Source organism: Phodopus roborovskii, unplaced genomic scaffold, assembly GCF_943737965.1.
Source record: "Phodopus roborovskii unplaced genomic scaffold, PHOROB, whole genome shotgun sequence".
NCBI classification, from domain to species: Eukaryota; Metazoa; Chordata; class Mammalia; order Rodentia; family Cricetidae; genus Phodopus; species Phodopus roborovskii.
The window spans coordinates 18,759,159-18,776,282 of record NW_026126418.1 but is presented as its reverse complement, the minus strand read 5'-3'; the positions used below and the strand labels follow the sequence as shown (position 1 = coordinate 18,776,282).

Below are 17,124 nucleotides of genomic sequence, written 5' to 3'. Positions count from 1 at the left end.
CTGAACCAGGTACAGTAAAATAGAAGCCTATTAAGATTATTCAGTAACCTGATTATTCAGTAACTCTGATAGAAAAATCTTTCCAAAGTCATCATGATTTTTGAGGGATATAATGAGATGCTTTCTGTATCACATGAATGATCAAAAGCACAGAAAAGGTCTGTTACACTATCTGCAATGCCAGAGCTTGATATCAGTTTGAATTAAAAATATTTCTTTCTGCCAAATACATACCATGGCAAGGAAACATGAATCACAGACATTAGAAAACTTGTAGAAAACAACAAGCTGTATGAATACCAAGAAAATGAGATCAAATTTTCTAAACAGACTAGCTGAGATATTTGTTCTTAAATCTTTCAACTAAAAAGCAATGCATCTTTAAACTGATTTATAACTCTCTTAGAGAATAATAATAACATGTGAAGCCAATCATATTTTGTCTTACAGGTGCACAGTTGATGGTCAGAAAGCAAAGTAGACATTTTCCATCCCCTTAAACAATTTCTAAACAGTTTTGAAAGGCAAAGAAGAATGGAGCAGGAAAATTGCTCTTCTTTTACTGAGTTCATATTACTGGGAATTACCAATAACTCTGATGTAAACATAGTTTTGTTCACAATATTTCTACTGGTCTATTTCATCAACCTTTTGGGAAATCTTGGAATGATTTTTTTAATTAAAGTGGATCCCCAGCTTCAAAATCCTATGTACTTTTTTCTCAGTAACCTCTCTTTCTGTGACCTCTGCTATTCCACAGCAGTTGGGCCCAAGATGCTGATTGATATGTTTGGCAACGACAAGTCAATTCCTTTTTTTGGCTGTGCTCTGCAGTTCTTCATTTCCTGTACATTTGTAGATTCTGAATGCATACTGCTGGCTGTGATGGCCTTTGATCGGTACCAAGCCATCAGCAACCCCTTACTCTACACAGTAAACATGTCCAACAGGCTATGTTCCTTGCTCATGGCTGGGGTTTATCTTGTAGGTGTGGCAGACTCTTTGATACACACAACCTTGACATTCCACTTATGTTTCTGTGGGTCTAATGAAATAGATCACTTCTTTTGTGATATCCCTCCAATCCTACTTCTGTCCTGCTCAGACACACAGGTCAATGAATTAGCAATATTCACAATTTTTGGCTTTATTGAGCTGAGCACCATCTCTGGAGTTCTTGTCTCCTATTGTTACATCATCTCATCAGTCTTGAAGATCCCCTCTGCTGGGGGGAGATTGAAAGCTTTCTCCACCTGTGCCTCCCACTTGACTGCAGTTGCAATTTTCCAAGGAACCGTACTCTTCATGTATTTCAGACCAAGTTCTTCTTATTCTCTTGATCAAGACAAAATGAGTTCACTGTTTTATATCCTTGTGATTCCCATGCTGAACCCTCTAATTTACAGCCTGAGGAACAAGGATGTTAAAGAAGCCCTGAATAAACTGAAAAATAAAATATGCTTTTAAATACCTATTTAAAATTTCCCATTCTCATACAAGTTGATTTTGTTTTTATAAAATTATATCCTATGAAAAATGACATTTCATTTAATATTTATTTAATAAAAATAGTATTTATTTTAGTGCTAAATTATGGTAAAATTGATCTCCAAATGTTACAGTCCATTCTTTTTTGAATACACATATGCCTGTGTAATTGTGTATGTGCCTGCACATGTGTTCACTCACTCATGTGTGGGTGCATATTCACACACATGCTATTTTCCTCTTTCTGTTACCCTGAATTTAAAAGATTGGCTAAGCCATAAAAATTATTTTATGAAGATTTGCAAGGTAAAATTTGTTAGAATTTAACAGACATATTCATCACTCTATTAAATATTTTTGTTTTATCCTAGCCATTATTCTTCTTTTATGATTGTATCTTAAGTCTCATTCTTGCTACCAATATACCAATAATTCACAACACTTATTTTCATCCAAGTATAATGCTATAATTGACTATATACTAATAATACACAGTTACAATTGTACACAGTACCCTATATCTTGACACACTTTTTTCTCTTTGCCATTGAAAGAACTTGCCAAAGATAACAATAATTTGGCACACATGTGTACAAGTTCAGTACATTAGCATTGGGATTTTCATAGATAATGGAATTAAGTATAAAGAGATATCTTAAATTTTATAAAGTTCATTTTACATTTTAATTTTAAGGATATGTGTTACTGATATTTGTCATAAATTAGTTAGAATAATATTAAGAGAGTCAAAAATCAGGATGCTCTGGAATTAAGTAGATTTAGTAACTGCTTTTACCATGAGCTAGGGTTCTTAAAAATTATGAGTTCATTGTAGAAACTCTGATAGACTATGATTAAGTTAGATGCTTTTAAGGATCTTTCCCAGATATGTATCTTTTGGCTGGTATTCTCTGTGATTATAAGTTTGGAATATATTGCTGTGTAAACTTCATACTATTTGTATAAATATTTTGCATAATAAAATTAATGTGTCATTTGTGTATGAAAGAATTGCAGTTACTTTCTATTAAGTTTTATCTTAAATAATGGCAACAATGAGATAATATTAATTTTACAAAGCCAATTATTTTCAAACATAGCTATGTAATAGCATGTTAATTGGATTTAGAAATTTTGAGCACATAGTTGGTGTGAATATTAAGGTTTTTAATGGTGAAATAATTGAAACTAATAATCTTAGTGAAGCATGTTGAATCATGTGGAAAATACAATTAATTTTTTACTAATTTTAATTTTGACAATAAATATGTATTAAATGTTCTACAGTCACTGCCACACTGATTTGTAAAAATATATGAAAGCATCTATTCTTTCTGAACACACAAAGACATAGTTACCCCAAATCACAATCGCTAATTTTTTTTTTTTTCTGAGGCAGTGTTCATCTGTTATGTAGCCCTAGCTGTTGTGGACCAGAATAGCCTAGACGCCATAGAGATCCACCTGTCTTTGCCTCTTCAATGTTGGGATTAAAGATGCGAGGCAACATTCCTGACTTTATCTCTAGCATCTACCCAAGGAGAAATAGAGATTACACCCATTCTATAACATGTAAAAAAATTTTGCACACTGAACTTTTGGTAAAATATAATTTCCAAACTTTAATGTCATATACTACTTAAGAATTAGGATCCTAATACTGAAAGGAGCATGAAACTTGTAATGGGGAGTTTTTGTTATAATTCCCCTGTTGCAACCAGTCAGGTTTGCTTTATATCATAATCACAGGAAGTGTTTTAATGATAAGATTTTGTGCAACTTTTTGCTACATATTATATTGAGATAAATTTTCATTTGTATTTTGAAATGCTACACAATTATGAGAAAGTATCCAAACACAACATGGAAAAAGTTCACAAGGAACATTGTATGCAAGAACACAGATATGAATTTAAGAAAAAACTGTGTAATATTGTTTGCTCATACTGACTTTATATATACATTGAGGTATCTGAAAATATTATGCATAAAAACCATATAATATGTGATCTTGGAAATTAAGAGAAATAGCAGAATAAAGATTGTTCATTGCTGGAGAGTAGGGATAAAAGGAAAGTGATATGCTAATGGTTATGAGTTCCTTCTAAGTACTGATGAGAGATTCATGGTTGATGCCAGTGCTTGTGGTTAGTTTATCTGTATATCCTTATATATTATTTGCATTTAATAATAAAGAGGGAAAATAAATAATCTCATATAACTTAACTAGGGCTTTTATCATTCTCGAAGATAGGAAAGCATCTGTGGGAAAATTTCTTTTACACACATAAGCATATTGCATGGTAAGAAGAGAGAACTGGACCCCTTAGAATTTGCGTTAACAGGTGATTATGAGATGAACCTGAATCCTCTGCAAGAGCAACTAATGATCTTAACCACTGAGATATCACTATCCCTAAATGAACAATCTTAATCACAATTAAATTGACAGTACTATGACTCTTGATTGGCATGATAATTGTATATAATCTTAACATAGTATTTAACTGTATGTATTGACTGAAAACAGATGTAAATTACAGATGTAAATGTAATGTCTTGGCTTACATACTATTAAATATTAGCTGCAGCAAGACTAATAGAGAATCTTCTCCAAGACTATAAGCAGATGTGATTTCAGTGGGCATTAACCGTAAATGGAACAGCCTTCCACAGGTCTTTCTTTATAGAAAGTTTAATAATTTCCAATCGCTGAAGTAAATATAACACTACTTCCACTTCTGTCCCTTCCTGCATACTTACTTTTATTTTTAGTCACACCATTTTGTCTATTTAGAAATTAAATTTACTTGACTTTTTAGTTGATTTACAACTATAAAAATAAAAATCATTAACTCTATGTTTCTTAATATATAGCTTACTATAAACCACTTTACCTCCAATATATTAATTTTTATATAATTTTATTATAATATTTCTTTTTTTGACATTGAAGAACAATTACAATATTTCCGTTTGATCCTCCAAACACCCTTTCATACCCACCTATGTTCTCTTTAAACTTTATGGCACAGTTTTCATTAATTGTTATTGCTTGTGTATGTGTATATACATATATGGCACTAAATATAACATACCCAATTTTTATAGTGATATTTATAACAAAATTTCATATATATTTCATATATGTACATGTGTTTGTATGTGTGTATATGTGTGCATTTTTAGAGTTGATCATTGGTATTGGATAACCAATTATTTTGCTCTCACTCATGAAAGACTATTTCTTCTGCTCTCATTCATGAAGATAACTGTCTTAACAGGCATTCATTTTGTTGCAAAGCCTATATAAAAATATTGCAAACTGGATCTTTGAAGGTAGAAATTGTTTTCTGTGATTTTAGGTATGCATTTTTATACTGTAAATAATATTATTGCTAACACATCAGGAAGGTAATTGCTTGTTGTATGGTGCTTGCATGCAGTTTCTTACTTAGCTACAGAAATTTGAGAAGACACTACTAACATGAGCTCCTTCTTGACGGAACACAGTATAGCCACAGCCTGAGTTTCATATTATTACTTTGCTGTTCACACAGAAGTCAAACTGGAAATAACATCATCGGGCTTCCCTGGAAGCTAACTGTGGTCTTGTGACTAAATATTACATGAGGACTTATGTATGGAAACTCTACATGTAATTTCCTGTTTCAAAGAATCTAAAAGTAATGGATACATTTCACCACTATCCACTTATCTGCCCCAACTTCATAATCTAAGGGAGGATGCACACTAACTGGATTGAGTGACATGGACATAGCAAAGAAAGAAGTACCAATGACTGTTCAAATGCCCAAATAGCCATAGAATTCAGCTCAGCTGCCAATAAAAAAAGAATAATTGTTCTGGTCAAAACACTGTATTTAACCTCATTACAAAGAACATTTAGTTTCTTTATAGGAAATATACTATTCCAGTATCCCAACTATTTTAAAGCTCATCTCAAAATAATCACCCAAAAGCATGAGAGTTTGAGAATTTGCAAACCAAGAAAAAGGAGGAACAGGAGGAGGAGAAGGAGGCAGCACAAAATACAGTATTTTGGTTGTTGCATCAAACCCTATGAGTGTCAGACTAACTAGCTCATTCCAATTATAAAAGACAATAGGAAAGCATTTCCCAGGATAGACAACCATTAGTACTTAAAGAACTCTCTTAGATCTGACACTAGCATATGTTGGAGAATGCAGGTAGACTTTGAGAAAACTTAAATAACTAATCAGACTTAACTTTTTTTACTTTTTCTATCATTTTATAGAATCTAATAAAGGTATGTATTTTATTTACTTTGCTTCAAATAATGTAGTATTTATTACTTTTGTATACAACAATTTATGCCTACAAATGCATGCATGTTTATTATCACTAAATGATATATAGTAATAGAATATTTTAAAAGTATAGATTCTTCAATTTTCTTTTAAAATTCTACAACCTTGATTCTCTATAGTCTTCTGGATATAATTATTATGAGATCATATTATGTCATAAGACAAATAACTTTATTATATAGTGAGCACAGATACTAAAATTAGTATCATTATTGTTGTTTTGTAATCACATAAACATTAACATGTATTAATAGAGTACTGGTTAATCATATGCTAAATACAGTATCTGTGAAAAGCAAAATTTTTACATAATTAATAACAATGTAGATATTGCATGAGGCTGACTTAAGTTCACATTCCATGCACATACTAACAAAGGTCTTCCTTGTTTGTTTGAGTTGCTTTTTCTGCATTATGCATGAGACTGAAATAAATTGGAACACATGCATGAATGAAATTATACAGATATTATAAGAAGAATAGGATACATGAGCATTTTTAATAAGTCACAGTGGAAATCATATCATATCATAGTTGTATTACAATCCACAAACAAATTATTATCTTAGTAACCCAGTTATACTCCTGTGTGTGTGAAATATAGCTAGAGGGAGGGATGACATTCATTTCTTTTAGTCTTATTTTTTCATTTACTTTTACCTGATGTAATGAAATTCTTATAGTTTATGGGTACCATGTTGTGGTTTGATGTATGTTACTCTATACCATTAAAATTTGGTTAAAGCTCATTCCTGAAGCAAGTATAATTGTTAGGTTGAATATATTTACATATTTCCTATAGGGTTAAACTTTTGCAAAGAATAAAACATAATTGCCTGTATGTAGGGTAGCATACCAATAAATTACACTTCTAACTAGAATTTAGTTTCTGCAATAACCTTACTTTTTATCCCTCAAGTCTAGGATCTCCAGGTTTTGGTAACTTCTACAATGTTCTCTTCTTTGAAACAGTTTACATTGTTTTCTACAATGTTTAGCATCAAACCTTAATCAGTAGAATTCATGACAAGGAAGGACTATGGATATTTTAAGGAAATATTTTGTCTAAAGTATTGTAAATGCAGTAACACAATAAACTCTTATATAACTTTTGTTTGTTGCTTGAATGTACATGACTTCCTAGACAACACTCTTAACAAATGTTTACCTATATGGCTTTCTCTTTCAGTGACTTAGTTCATTTTCTCTTCATATCATTTATGAAGCAATATATCACAACATTATTTCTACCAAAACAATGATAGAAATACTATTTCTGCAAGAGGTAATAGAAATAAAATTATTCTCCCATACTCATACCCATTTAACATCCACAGACACATTTCAAAACTGTCAATGAGTATGAGAGATTTTGAATTCCAGCAGATACCACTTCTCACACCTTGAGGATACACTGATGAAGCAGGCACTTAAGACTTATCAATAATTTTCCAATAAGATACTGAACCACTTTTATCAAATAATGTTTCTGCCACACATTAAATCTGGATAATACTATTTAAGATTCTAACCATGTACGTTTGGATATAAGGAAACGAAAAGATATATATAATCACACCCTGAAACATGATCATTCAGCAAAAAAACACCCAGTTGTAAACAGTGAATGCACTGAATTACATTAGCAAGAATTTGTGAATTGCTAAGAGTTTTAAGACAGAAACAAATGTAGGTACCAGGAGGCAATCTTTTATGAAGTAAGTGAATATGTAATTTGAATAAGCAACTTACCCTTAGACTTATTGTTGAGCCTTTCAACACATAAAATGCTTTAGCCATTGTCACTGCTCATTGTAAAATCTGAAAATAATTTGAAATCTGATTGTGCAGATTTTTCTTTGACATTTAAATATTATATTATATTTTGTTCCCTACAATGTTTGTTTTAAAGAATCAAGCAACATAGTTGTGTAGATATTGTATTCAACACTGAATTATTTTATATTGAAAATTATAGTTGAATATAAAACAAATACAAGCTGAGGTTCACAGGAAACATTTAAATAGAGTATAAACTCAAAGTATCTGTATTGAACATATTTCAGATTGAAAATTACAGTGAATTTAAATGAACACAACAAGAAATATAATTTATTAGAGTAAATTTAATATCACTTCTTCAAGAAGGATGAAACATTGGGTATTGCAAAGGCACTTATTAAAAGTACCACATTCTTAGAAAGAATGCAGAGATAGGATTGAACTCTATTCTTGGAATGTAGAAAATGACTCAAAATTAAAGGCAGAGATGATTCAGACTTACTAAATCATTCCCACAGATGAAAAATGAAGAGTTTGAAGCAGAAAACAACATTTCTACAGTAATGCAATTTGTCCTGCTGGGATTCGCAGCTCTTCCCAACCTCCAAGGGACTCTGTCTGCATTGTTCTCCATCATTTACACGATTATCCTCATTGGTAATTGCCTCATAATACTAATAACTAGGCTTGACCCTACATTGCAAAAACCCATGTACTTTTTCCTCTCCAATTTTTCCTCTTTGGAAATCTGTTATGTATCAGTCACTGTCCCAAGAACTCTGTTCAACATTTGGACACAAGATAGAAACATTTCTGTGCTGGCTTGTGCTGTGCAGATGTGCTTCTTTCTTATGCTGGGAACTGACGAATGTTTCCTCTTAGCTGTGATGTCCTATGACCGCTATGTAGCCATCTGCAACCCTCTTCAATATCCTCTGGTCATGAACCCCAGAAAATGCACTCAGCTGGCCGCAGGCTCGTGGCTCAGTGGCATCCCAATCCAGATTGGACAAACCTGTTGGATATTCTCTATGCATTTCTGCAATTCTAACCAAATAGACCACTTCTTCTGTGACATACCCCCCATTCTCAAACTGGCCTGTGGTGACACTTTGGTACATGAACTGTCTGTCTATGTGGTTGTAATGATGGTGGCAGCATTGCCATTTATACTGGTGCTTACATCCTACAGTAAAATCATTGCCACCATTCTGAGGTTGCCAACAGCCAAAGGGCGAGCAAAAGCCTTTTCCACATGCTCTTCCCACTTGCTGGTAGTGGTTTTGTTTTATGGGTCTGGTACCATTACCTACTTAAGGCCAAAGTCCATGCATTCACCAGGAACTGATAAACTGCTCTCTCTTTTCTACACGATTATAACTCCCATGTTCAATCCATTGATATACAGTCTTAGGAACAAGGAGGTGATTGCTGCATTGAGAAAGTTAATACTCCAAAAGTAAGGTCATGTGTTAGCATCTAAGTGTTTTATTTTCATGCATTGCTGGTAAATCACCCATTTTAAAATATTTTTTTCCTGATATTGAGAAGGCAATCACTTCCATTTTATAGTGAACTTTTTTTCAAACTTAAATATTCTTGTGAAGCTTATTCTACTTAGATGTGCATTAGGTAACACCACCCTCAATAAGCCATCTCAGAAGAAAAAATAATATTTGTTTTTAAAAACAAAAGCTTAATATTTCACATGTTTGTTTTAAATATATGGGTAAAATCAAAATTTCTTCATAACTTTATTTTCTGACTGTCTTCTATGATTCAGAAGCACATAGGGCAATAACTACTAATAGAAATAGAATAATGAATGTTTATTGAATGAGTAGGTAAGTAATGAGTAAATTACCAGCAAGTCTTCTTGTACTTCTCCATAAAATCTACAAATTTTACAGCCTCAGTTCCTATTGGATATTACTTATTTAAGTGATTCTGCTCCATTGTGGGAAACTTCCATAATAATAACAAAGGGAAAACTGAGATCCACATCCTTTCCCTTCATTAGTATAAGATCACTTTATCTATTGTATAACATAGCTCTATAAACATGTTCAATATTTTTGCACATATGTTTTCTTCTTTGTTACTGTAATTCTAGGTTCCTTTCCTGAGAGGCTCTGCTGTTGTTGTTCCTGCTGTTTTTTCATTTTTAACTAAAATCCACAGATCTGCTCCGCTGTCTCTTCATGTTTACAAAAATGAATTCCCGGATTATAAATGTGAATGCAAGTACTTGAGTTATTTCAGGATTTGTTGAAGTTCAGTTATGTTGTATCTGCATACATATGCATTCACTCTTGTAACCCAGCCCAAGAAGCACTAAAATTATTCAGCCATTGAAATGTTCTGCATGGAGGAACTGAACCATACATTTTCATTTATCCCATCACAGATTTCTAAATTTGCAACTTGTTTTGTAGTCGTGCTGTCATTACTAAACTGCCCTTGCACCAAATGACCTTCAGTGCATGTACAAACAAACATCCCAATTAAAATTAATAGTTAAAGAATAACATAAAAATAGGTGTTTGAGTGATAAGAGTGAAAATTGGAAGTAATATGATCTTAGTAGATTACATATATGTATAAAATTGCTTAGAAGGGTTGTTAAATTTATAAAAATAAGGAAAATGAACTCATTTAAATATTTTAATGTAATACTTATTTTTGTATTTCTGGTTTATAATAAAGGAATGATTTTAAACAGATTATGACACAAAATAAACACATTCAATAGACCACAAATATATGCTATTGCACAGTAAAATAACAATATGCCTAAATATTAAAGCTTAATCTCTAAATAAGGAGAAATAGGTAAAAACTGTAAATTGGTTATCTAAAGTATAATCAATAAAAGGAAAGGATTTAACTGTATTTCAGCAACTTAGTTGATTCTGAAAATAATATTTTTTTAAAGATTGGGAACCCTTTGAAAATTATCTATCAACAATGTTCACAAAATAATATTTTTCCCAAACTCTTAGTTACAGAAGAAAATCCATAATAAATAAACATGCAAAATAATTGAATACATACTTTAACCAAAGAGGTATGCAAGTATCAGAAATATCCTTAAAATATGGTTACTGTCATTAAACATTAAAATCTGAATAGCCCTAAGTAGAATAGTGTTAAAGATACATTTTAGTGGCTATAACAAAGCAAAGCAAATGACATATGATAGAACTCAAAATTGGAAAAATATATTACTTCTGCATATTAATAACTTTCAATGTCTCTATGGAATGTCTCCATTTGTCTCTGTATTTACAAATTAGTGGGTTTTTTTTTATATAAAATGTCCCTTAGACTTGATTAAGCATTCTCTTCCACTGTGTTCTTTTACTATTTTCTATATGGTTATGTTTATTTACAGGTTATACATATACATTCTGTAATTTATAATCATCACTAAGTGAGAAAGCACCATTCTAGTTAACTTGATCTGATCATTGAATTAGCATGTGATTCAGTCACTATATGAAAATTTATATTTGATAAATTGTCTGATGCTAAAGGCAGAAAATGTCTTCTCTGGTTCTCTGCAGTAGTGTTCAGCAAGAAATTGCTCTTTCAAGAAACCCTTTCTGTTTGCTATGGTTTTGTGACTAAATTTACAGAATAAATTGTGTATAGATTTTCTGCATGGTACTTGTTACTTTTATACATAAAACACAAAATTGACACATATATTATCACCCATCTCTCTTTCCCATCTTTATAATATGGGGGGAAAAGAGTACTGATTGCACCACAAGACATAAAGGAAGATTTGGGCTGAAGATCACATAGCTACCTGATCAGTCCTAAATCTCTGATACTTTTTTTTTTTTCAATGACAGAAAAATAAAATTTATCTTATATTAAGACATTGCATAATTCTTACCATTTTAAATAATAATACATAAATCAGATAAAATTATACTATATTGATGTTTTTAAAGGCCAGATTACTTGATGATTACCAAATGGTATAGGCTCAAAATCAAGTAGATTAGTGCATTCCTCTCCCATCATCACAGGATTCCTTTTTGTATTGGCTGCTAATTAATAAAGACTTCCAAAGATGGCAGCATGCATAAATTAAGGGAATATGGAGTACTAAATGAGATACCTATGTCACACCTATGTCTCTCAAGGCTCAGGGATCCTCGTGGAGAAAGATGGTAAGAACTAGAGGAAGTTGACATGTGAAGCAAATAAGTCTTAATTGGTCACCTACATGAACTCACAGTTGCTTGGACTGCATGTACAAGACTTGGAAAACATCATGAGAACTTAACTGTCAGTATGGAATAGGGAGAGCTTCATAAAGCCCCAACCATATTTGACACTATTGGCAAGGGATATCTACTGGGGAATTAAGAATGAATTTTATTCAGGGATGTGGTACCTAAATGGTTGTCTGTAATCAGGCAGAAATCTCTAAACCTACACATATAGAGGCAATAATAACTTGACTCAGAAAGAAGGGGATTTGGGTGTTGAGAGCAAAAAAATGATTGTGGGGAAGGAGAGAAATTAAGAGGGACTGTAGAGAGAATTTGATCAAAGTACATTATATACATTATGAAATTCTTTTTTAAAAAACCTATCCATATATTATTGTGGTAGTTGCATTCATCTCTTTGAGCAACAGGCTGAATTAATATCTCAGTTAGAAGGCTGCATGGGAAAATAGTTGATCCCCAGGGTAGTAAATCTTATTACTTAAGGAATATAGTTAGTTTATATTCTGAAACATTGAGAAGGCAGTTAGTAGCTGTTTTAAGTAAACTTCATGAGCTTTTCCTTTCTCATTTTTGGGATAAACAATAATGGTAAGTATTATATTGAACATAAAATCACATAGGTAAGTGTGAAATGACTTTGTCAAATACAAGGTTACTTGTACAAGTATACAAACACCAGAAAACAACATTTAACTACAGAAAATTGGGTAAATCATTTTATTGTTTAAATTTTAAGTGTTGATTGAGGTAGACTTTATATATTACTAGCTATAATTACTAAGTAATCACATGCAAGAAATGGAAAGTACTCAATTGCAAAGTAAGCTATTACAGTAAATATTATCACATCTCCACCAATGTCTTCCTCCAGCTATCACTGTTTATTAAGGAAATTATCTGTTTAGTAGATAATCAAAGATTTTACATATCTCAAATCTATAAATAAGATCTTCAAAAAGCACAATTTTGTGTAACCCAGATAATGGATATTATTAAATTGACTAAAAGCCTATCATGCTCATATTAAATGTTTCCATTTTGTTTTTCTTTATTAGTCCTGTCCTTAAACTGGAACACATCTGTGACTGAACAGTGGTTATAGTGCTTAACAGCAGTGCGCTTGAAACAAATCCTTAGTAATGTCACTACTTAAATTGTAAATCTAGCAACTCAGTAATCATATTTCCTATGAGGGCATCTACTTGTCATTTTGCTCTTTTTATTTTTTTTCTGATAAGTTAATCATATGAGTTTTAGAGGAATGAAATTTTGATATACTACATTGATATATTACCTTGACATAACTGGATTAAATTGTCAAACAAAGATACATATTTTCTTTATGGTGATTTATTCAAAAACAGTTTTTTCCCATGGTTTTAACCAGCAACACAATATAAATTTCTTAAGTTTGCAATAGCAGTACAGAATTGTGTATTTTTTCTTAAACCAACCACAGTTTCATGCAGTTTCATGCTCATTGTCAATCTACCTCCATCTCCCCATGTCTCCTAATATCCTAGCCTATGACTTTCTCTATCACTGTTGTGAGACCACACTGTAGGTGTTTTTCAAGCTCTGTCATCATTTTCTAATTAAAATTATTCTGTAATAAAAACATGCTCAGAATATTTTAAATAAATTACCATTTTCTAGGATAGAATACAAAAAAATAAGTTTATATTTAACATGTGTCTGAAATTTGTTCCTTTATCATTGCCCAGACTTACACTGTTAGTAAATGGTGATGTAAGTCTCTCCTTATGGTGAGAAACTGTTTCATTTTCCTATTATTCCTTATTCACAAAATATTGTGAATGTATGATAGCTCATTACAAAAAATAATTGTATGATTGAATAGAAAGAAAATAATTTACTCATATTCTGACTCCCAACCATTATCTGACCATGAACACAAATACATATGTCAGATGTGCTTAATGTGAAATTGGTGTGGGTGAGAACTTCAGCATTGAACAATGGCCTGTTTTAGAGGACTATTCATGTCAAATAGACACTTTACTGTGTTAGTATTTTATACAGTAGGTTAATATATTATTTTTTGTAAAACCATATGCTATTGTTACACATAAAGTATAGATAAAGTGTAGTGACTATTAAAGTTTTAATCAGTATTTTAGACATGAGAAAATAGGAAGCAAAAATAACATAAGCATGAACACACACATTATGAAAATACTGAATGGAACAACAGTAACTCTGCTGATAGTAGGATTAATGAAGAGGTAGATGATTGAAACAATCTAGTAAAACTACCCAACTTAAATTTCAAAGAAAATTTATGTCTGCTGTCTTCATATAACTTAAATTGAAAGGAAAACCATTTTCAAATAAATATTTTAAGATATATAATGGCTTTGTTGTATTTTCATTTTTTATCGAAATTATATATTTCCACAGAACCCAAGCTTCAAAAACACTTTGGAGAAAACATACCAAAATCATAGGACAATTTAAATAACATATCTTATCAATATAAAAATAATAAAATATATCTTAGAAAGCTAAAAGACCAACTTCTATATGATCATTTATTAACTATGAAGATATATTTAATTATGACTTTAGAGTAGTAGAATTTAAACTTTCCATTATTGAAAAGAAAAAAGTAAAATGTATACTCTCAGAAAAGTATACATGAAACTAAACAGTGTAAAATGAAAAGTGATGTCAACTTGTGATTTAACAATGTCCATAGGTGAAACATGAAGAGCTCAAGGACATAGACAATGTTTCCACAGTGATGCAATTTGTGCTGTTAGGATTTTCTGACCTTCCCAACCTCCAAGGATTTCTATTTACAGTGTTCTCTGTTGTTTATATAATTATCCTGATTGGGAATTTCCTCATAATAGTAATAACCAGTATGGACCCTGCACTACAGAAACCCATGTATTTTTTCCTGGCAAATTTTTCCTCTCTGGAAATCTGCTATGTATCAGTTACTGTCCCAAGGATTTTGTTCAACATTGAGATGCAGGACAGAAGCATTTCAGTGATGTCCTGTGCCGTCCAGTTGTGCTTCTTCCTTATTTTTGGAACAACTGAATGTTTGCTGCTGGCTGTGATGTCCTATGACCGCTATGTTGCCATTTGCAACCCTCTGCACTATATCCTGATCATGAACCCAACAAAGTGCACTCATCTGGCAGTGAGTTCCTGGCTCGGTGGCATTCCAGTCCAGATAGGACAAACATGTCAGATCTTCTCTCTGCATTTCTGCAATTCTAACCAAATAGATCACTTCTTCTGTGACATACCACCCATTCTGAAGCTGGCATGTGGGGACACTTCAGTGCAGGAGCTATCTGTCTATGTGGTTGTTATGGTGTTAGCTGCACTACCTTTTATACTGGTGCTTACATCCTACAGTAAAATCATTGCCACCATCCTGAGGTTGCCAACAGCCAAAGGGAGAGCAAAAGCCTTTTCCACGTGCTCTTCCCATTTGCTGGTAGTGGTTTTGTTTTATGGATCAGCTACAGTTACCTACTTGAGGCCAAAGTCCATGCATTCACCAGGAACTGATAAACTGCTCTCTCTGTTCTACACGATTGTAACTCCCATGTTCAATCCTCTGATATATAGCCTCAGGAACAAAGAGGTAATTGATGCTCTGAAACGATTATTTTTTAAAGCATAATGTTAGCCATTTACTTTAAATGTTCTTTGTCTTTTGTGGTTCAGTTTTTAAAGAAACTTCTCTTCACTGATTATGCTTGCATTGAGAATGTACTCACCATTTTGTACTTAATATTGTGAAATTTTACCATTTCTTGTATATTATGCATCTGTGTTCAATGATCTGTGACTAGGGAAAGTATCTTTTCAATAAAAATTTTAATGTGTTTGCCTTTCATCTGCACAGATAGAAACAAAATACAGAATGTTATTGCTCATGGATTACTTTAATGGGAAATTGCTTAATAAATATCAATTTACCAATTTGTAAATATGCACCTTTGGTTCTATATTATATAGAACAGTAATTATTCACAATAAGTTATGATGGAGTACTTCTACATTTACATGAGAGGATGTATAAATAAGTTTGTCTGCCATAAATTAGAGATCAAGCAATAAATATGAATATACGGTGTCAGTAGATATTATAGTATAACAATTTAACTGCCCATGCATTTATGTAGATTACATATATATGCTAATACTGAAAGAGAAGTTAATACACATGCTGTCTTCCTAGTAAATCCTCAAAACACTACACTAAACAGCAAAGCAAGTGTACCCTGCTTAAATGATTTGTACTTGTTCATATTTTGCCATCTTTCATTATTTTATTGTTTTCTTTGGATTATTATTTTATCTTTTCCAATTATACTACAAAATATGCTTACACATCATAAATATTTCCATATATATATATATATATATATATGTGTACATTATATACATGTATTTAGGTGTGTATACACATGCACATACAAACACACACTCATATATATATTTATCATTTATATTTTAGATTAAATGTTTATATATATGAACATTTAAAGTAAAAGATGCCATGAATTTGAGAAATAAAGTAAAGAGGATAGAAGAGCAGGAAAGAGAAGAAAACAACTGGTATAATTATATTATAATTTCAAAAATAATTATTAAAATATTAATGAACTGAAACATGAAAGCAGTTGATTGAAGTTTTTCAAGATGTTCATGATCATCTCAACCTACACAGTTTCACTATTCAGCTTAAATAATACTAAGATTTTCATCATTGCTGAGGTTACTAGCATTACTAAACTGTTGAGCTGACTTGTCAAGGAAAATGAATAGCAAGTATTAGGACCACAAGTTCCCATCCATGCAACACTATATTTGCAAGTTACTAAGTCATTGAAAGTTTTCAATATACCTTAATATTTCTTCCTTTTTTAGGTTTAGGATTTATTGTACACTTAAGTACAACAGTAGAAATTACTGTACTACACATAGTATTTTTCTTCTTTGTCTAATCATTAACATTCTGAATATTAGTGTGATCAATTATATCTATTCTTTCACCTCTTTTACTCCTGAAAGTGCATATATATGTATCACTTGCTACCTACTATTTTATATGTGTCAATAATTTGTCATGATGAGTAAGAAAAAGATGATGTAAATAAAATTGTGATGTTAAGCATTATGATCATGACAAGTGTTTTTCTGTTCGTGAATTATCTTCTGAAATTTGTTAAAGGATATTAATTTTATGATTATAGTTATATTTT

At 31.6% G+C, this 17,124-nt stretch overlaps 3 protein-coding genes across 3 annotated transcripts; all 3 read left to right on the top strand.

Annotated features, from left to right (window-relative positions):
- The first annotated feature begins 528 nt into the window (after positions 1-528).
- Positions 529-1,467, top strand: LOC127222019 (olfactory receptor 5W2). The gene has a single exon (XM_051183937.1). The coding sequence runs from the start codon at positions 535-537 to the stop codon at positions 1,465-1,467; it is 933 nt and encodes a 310-aa protein (XP_051039894.1). The 5' UTR covers positions 529-534.
- A 6,661-nt stretch (positions 1,468-8,128) lies between these two features.
- Positions 8,129-9,085, top strand: LOC127222018 (olfactory receptor 10AG1). The gene has a single exon (XM_051183936.1). It carries the CDS (start codon positions 8,141-8,143, stop codon positions 9,083-9,085), a length of 945 nt encoding a protein of 314 aa, XP_051039893.1. The 5' UTR covers positions 8,129-8,140.
- A 5,512-nt stretch (positions 9,086-14,597) lies between these two features.
- LOC127222017 (olfactory receptor 10AG1) lies at positions 14,598-15,536 on the top strand. Its single transcript, XM_051183935.1, has one exon. It carries the CDS (start codon positions 14,637-14,639, stop codon positions 15,534-15,536), a length of 900 nt encoding a protein of 299 aa, XP_051039892.1. The 5' UTR covers positions 14,598-14,636.
- The last annotated feature ends 1,588 nt before the right edge of the window (positions 15,537-17,124 follow it).

Bases quoted from the DNA above. Each gene is read 5' to 3' on its own strand.
- LOC127222019 (XM_051183937.1), top strand. From the start codon at position 535: ATGGAGCAGGAAAATTGCTCTTCTTTTACTGAGTTCATATTACTGGGA.
- LOC127222018 (XM_051183936.1), top strand. From the start codon at position 8,141: ATGAAAAATGAAGAGTTTGAAGCAGAAAACAACATTTCTACAGTAATG.
- LOC127222017 (XM_051183935.1), top strand. From the start codon at position 14,637: ATGCAATTTGTGCTGTTAGGATTTTCTGACCTTCCCAACCTCCAAGGA.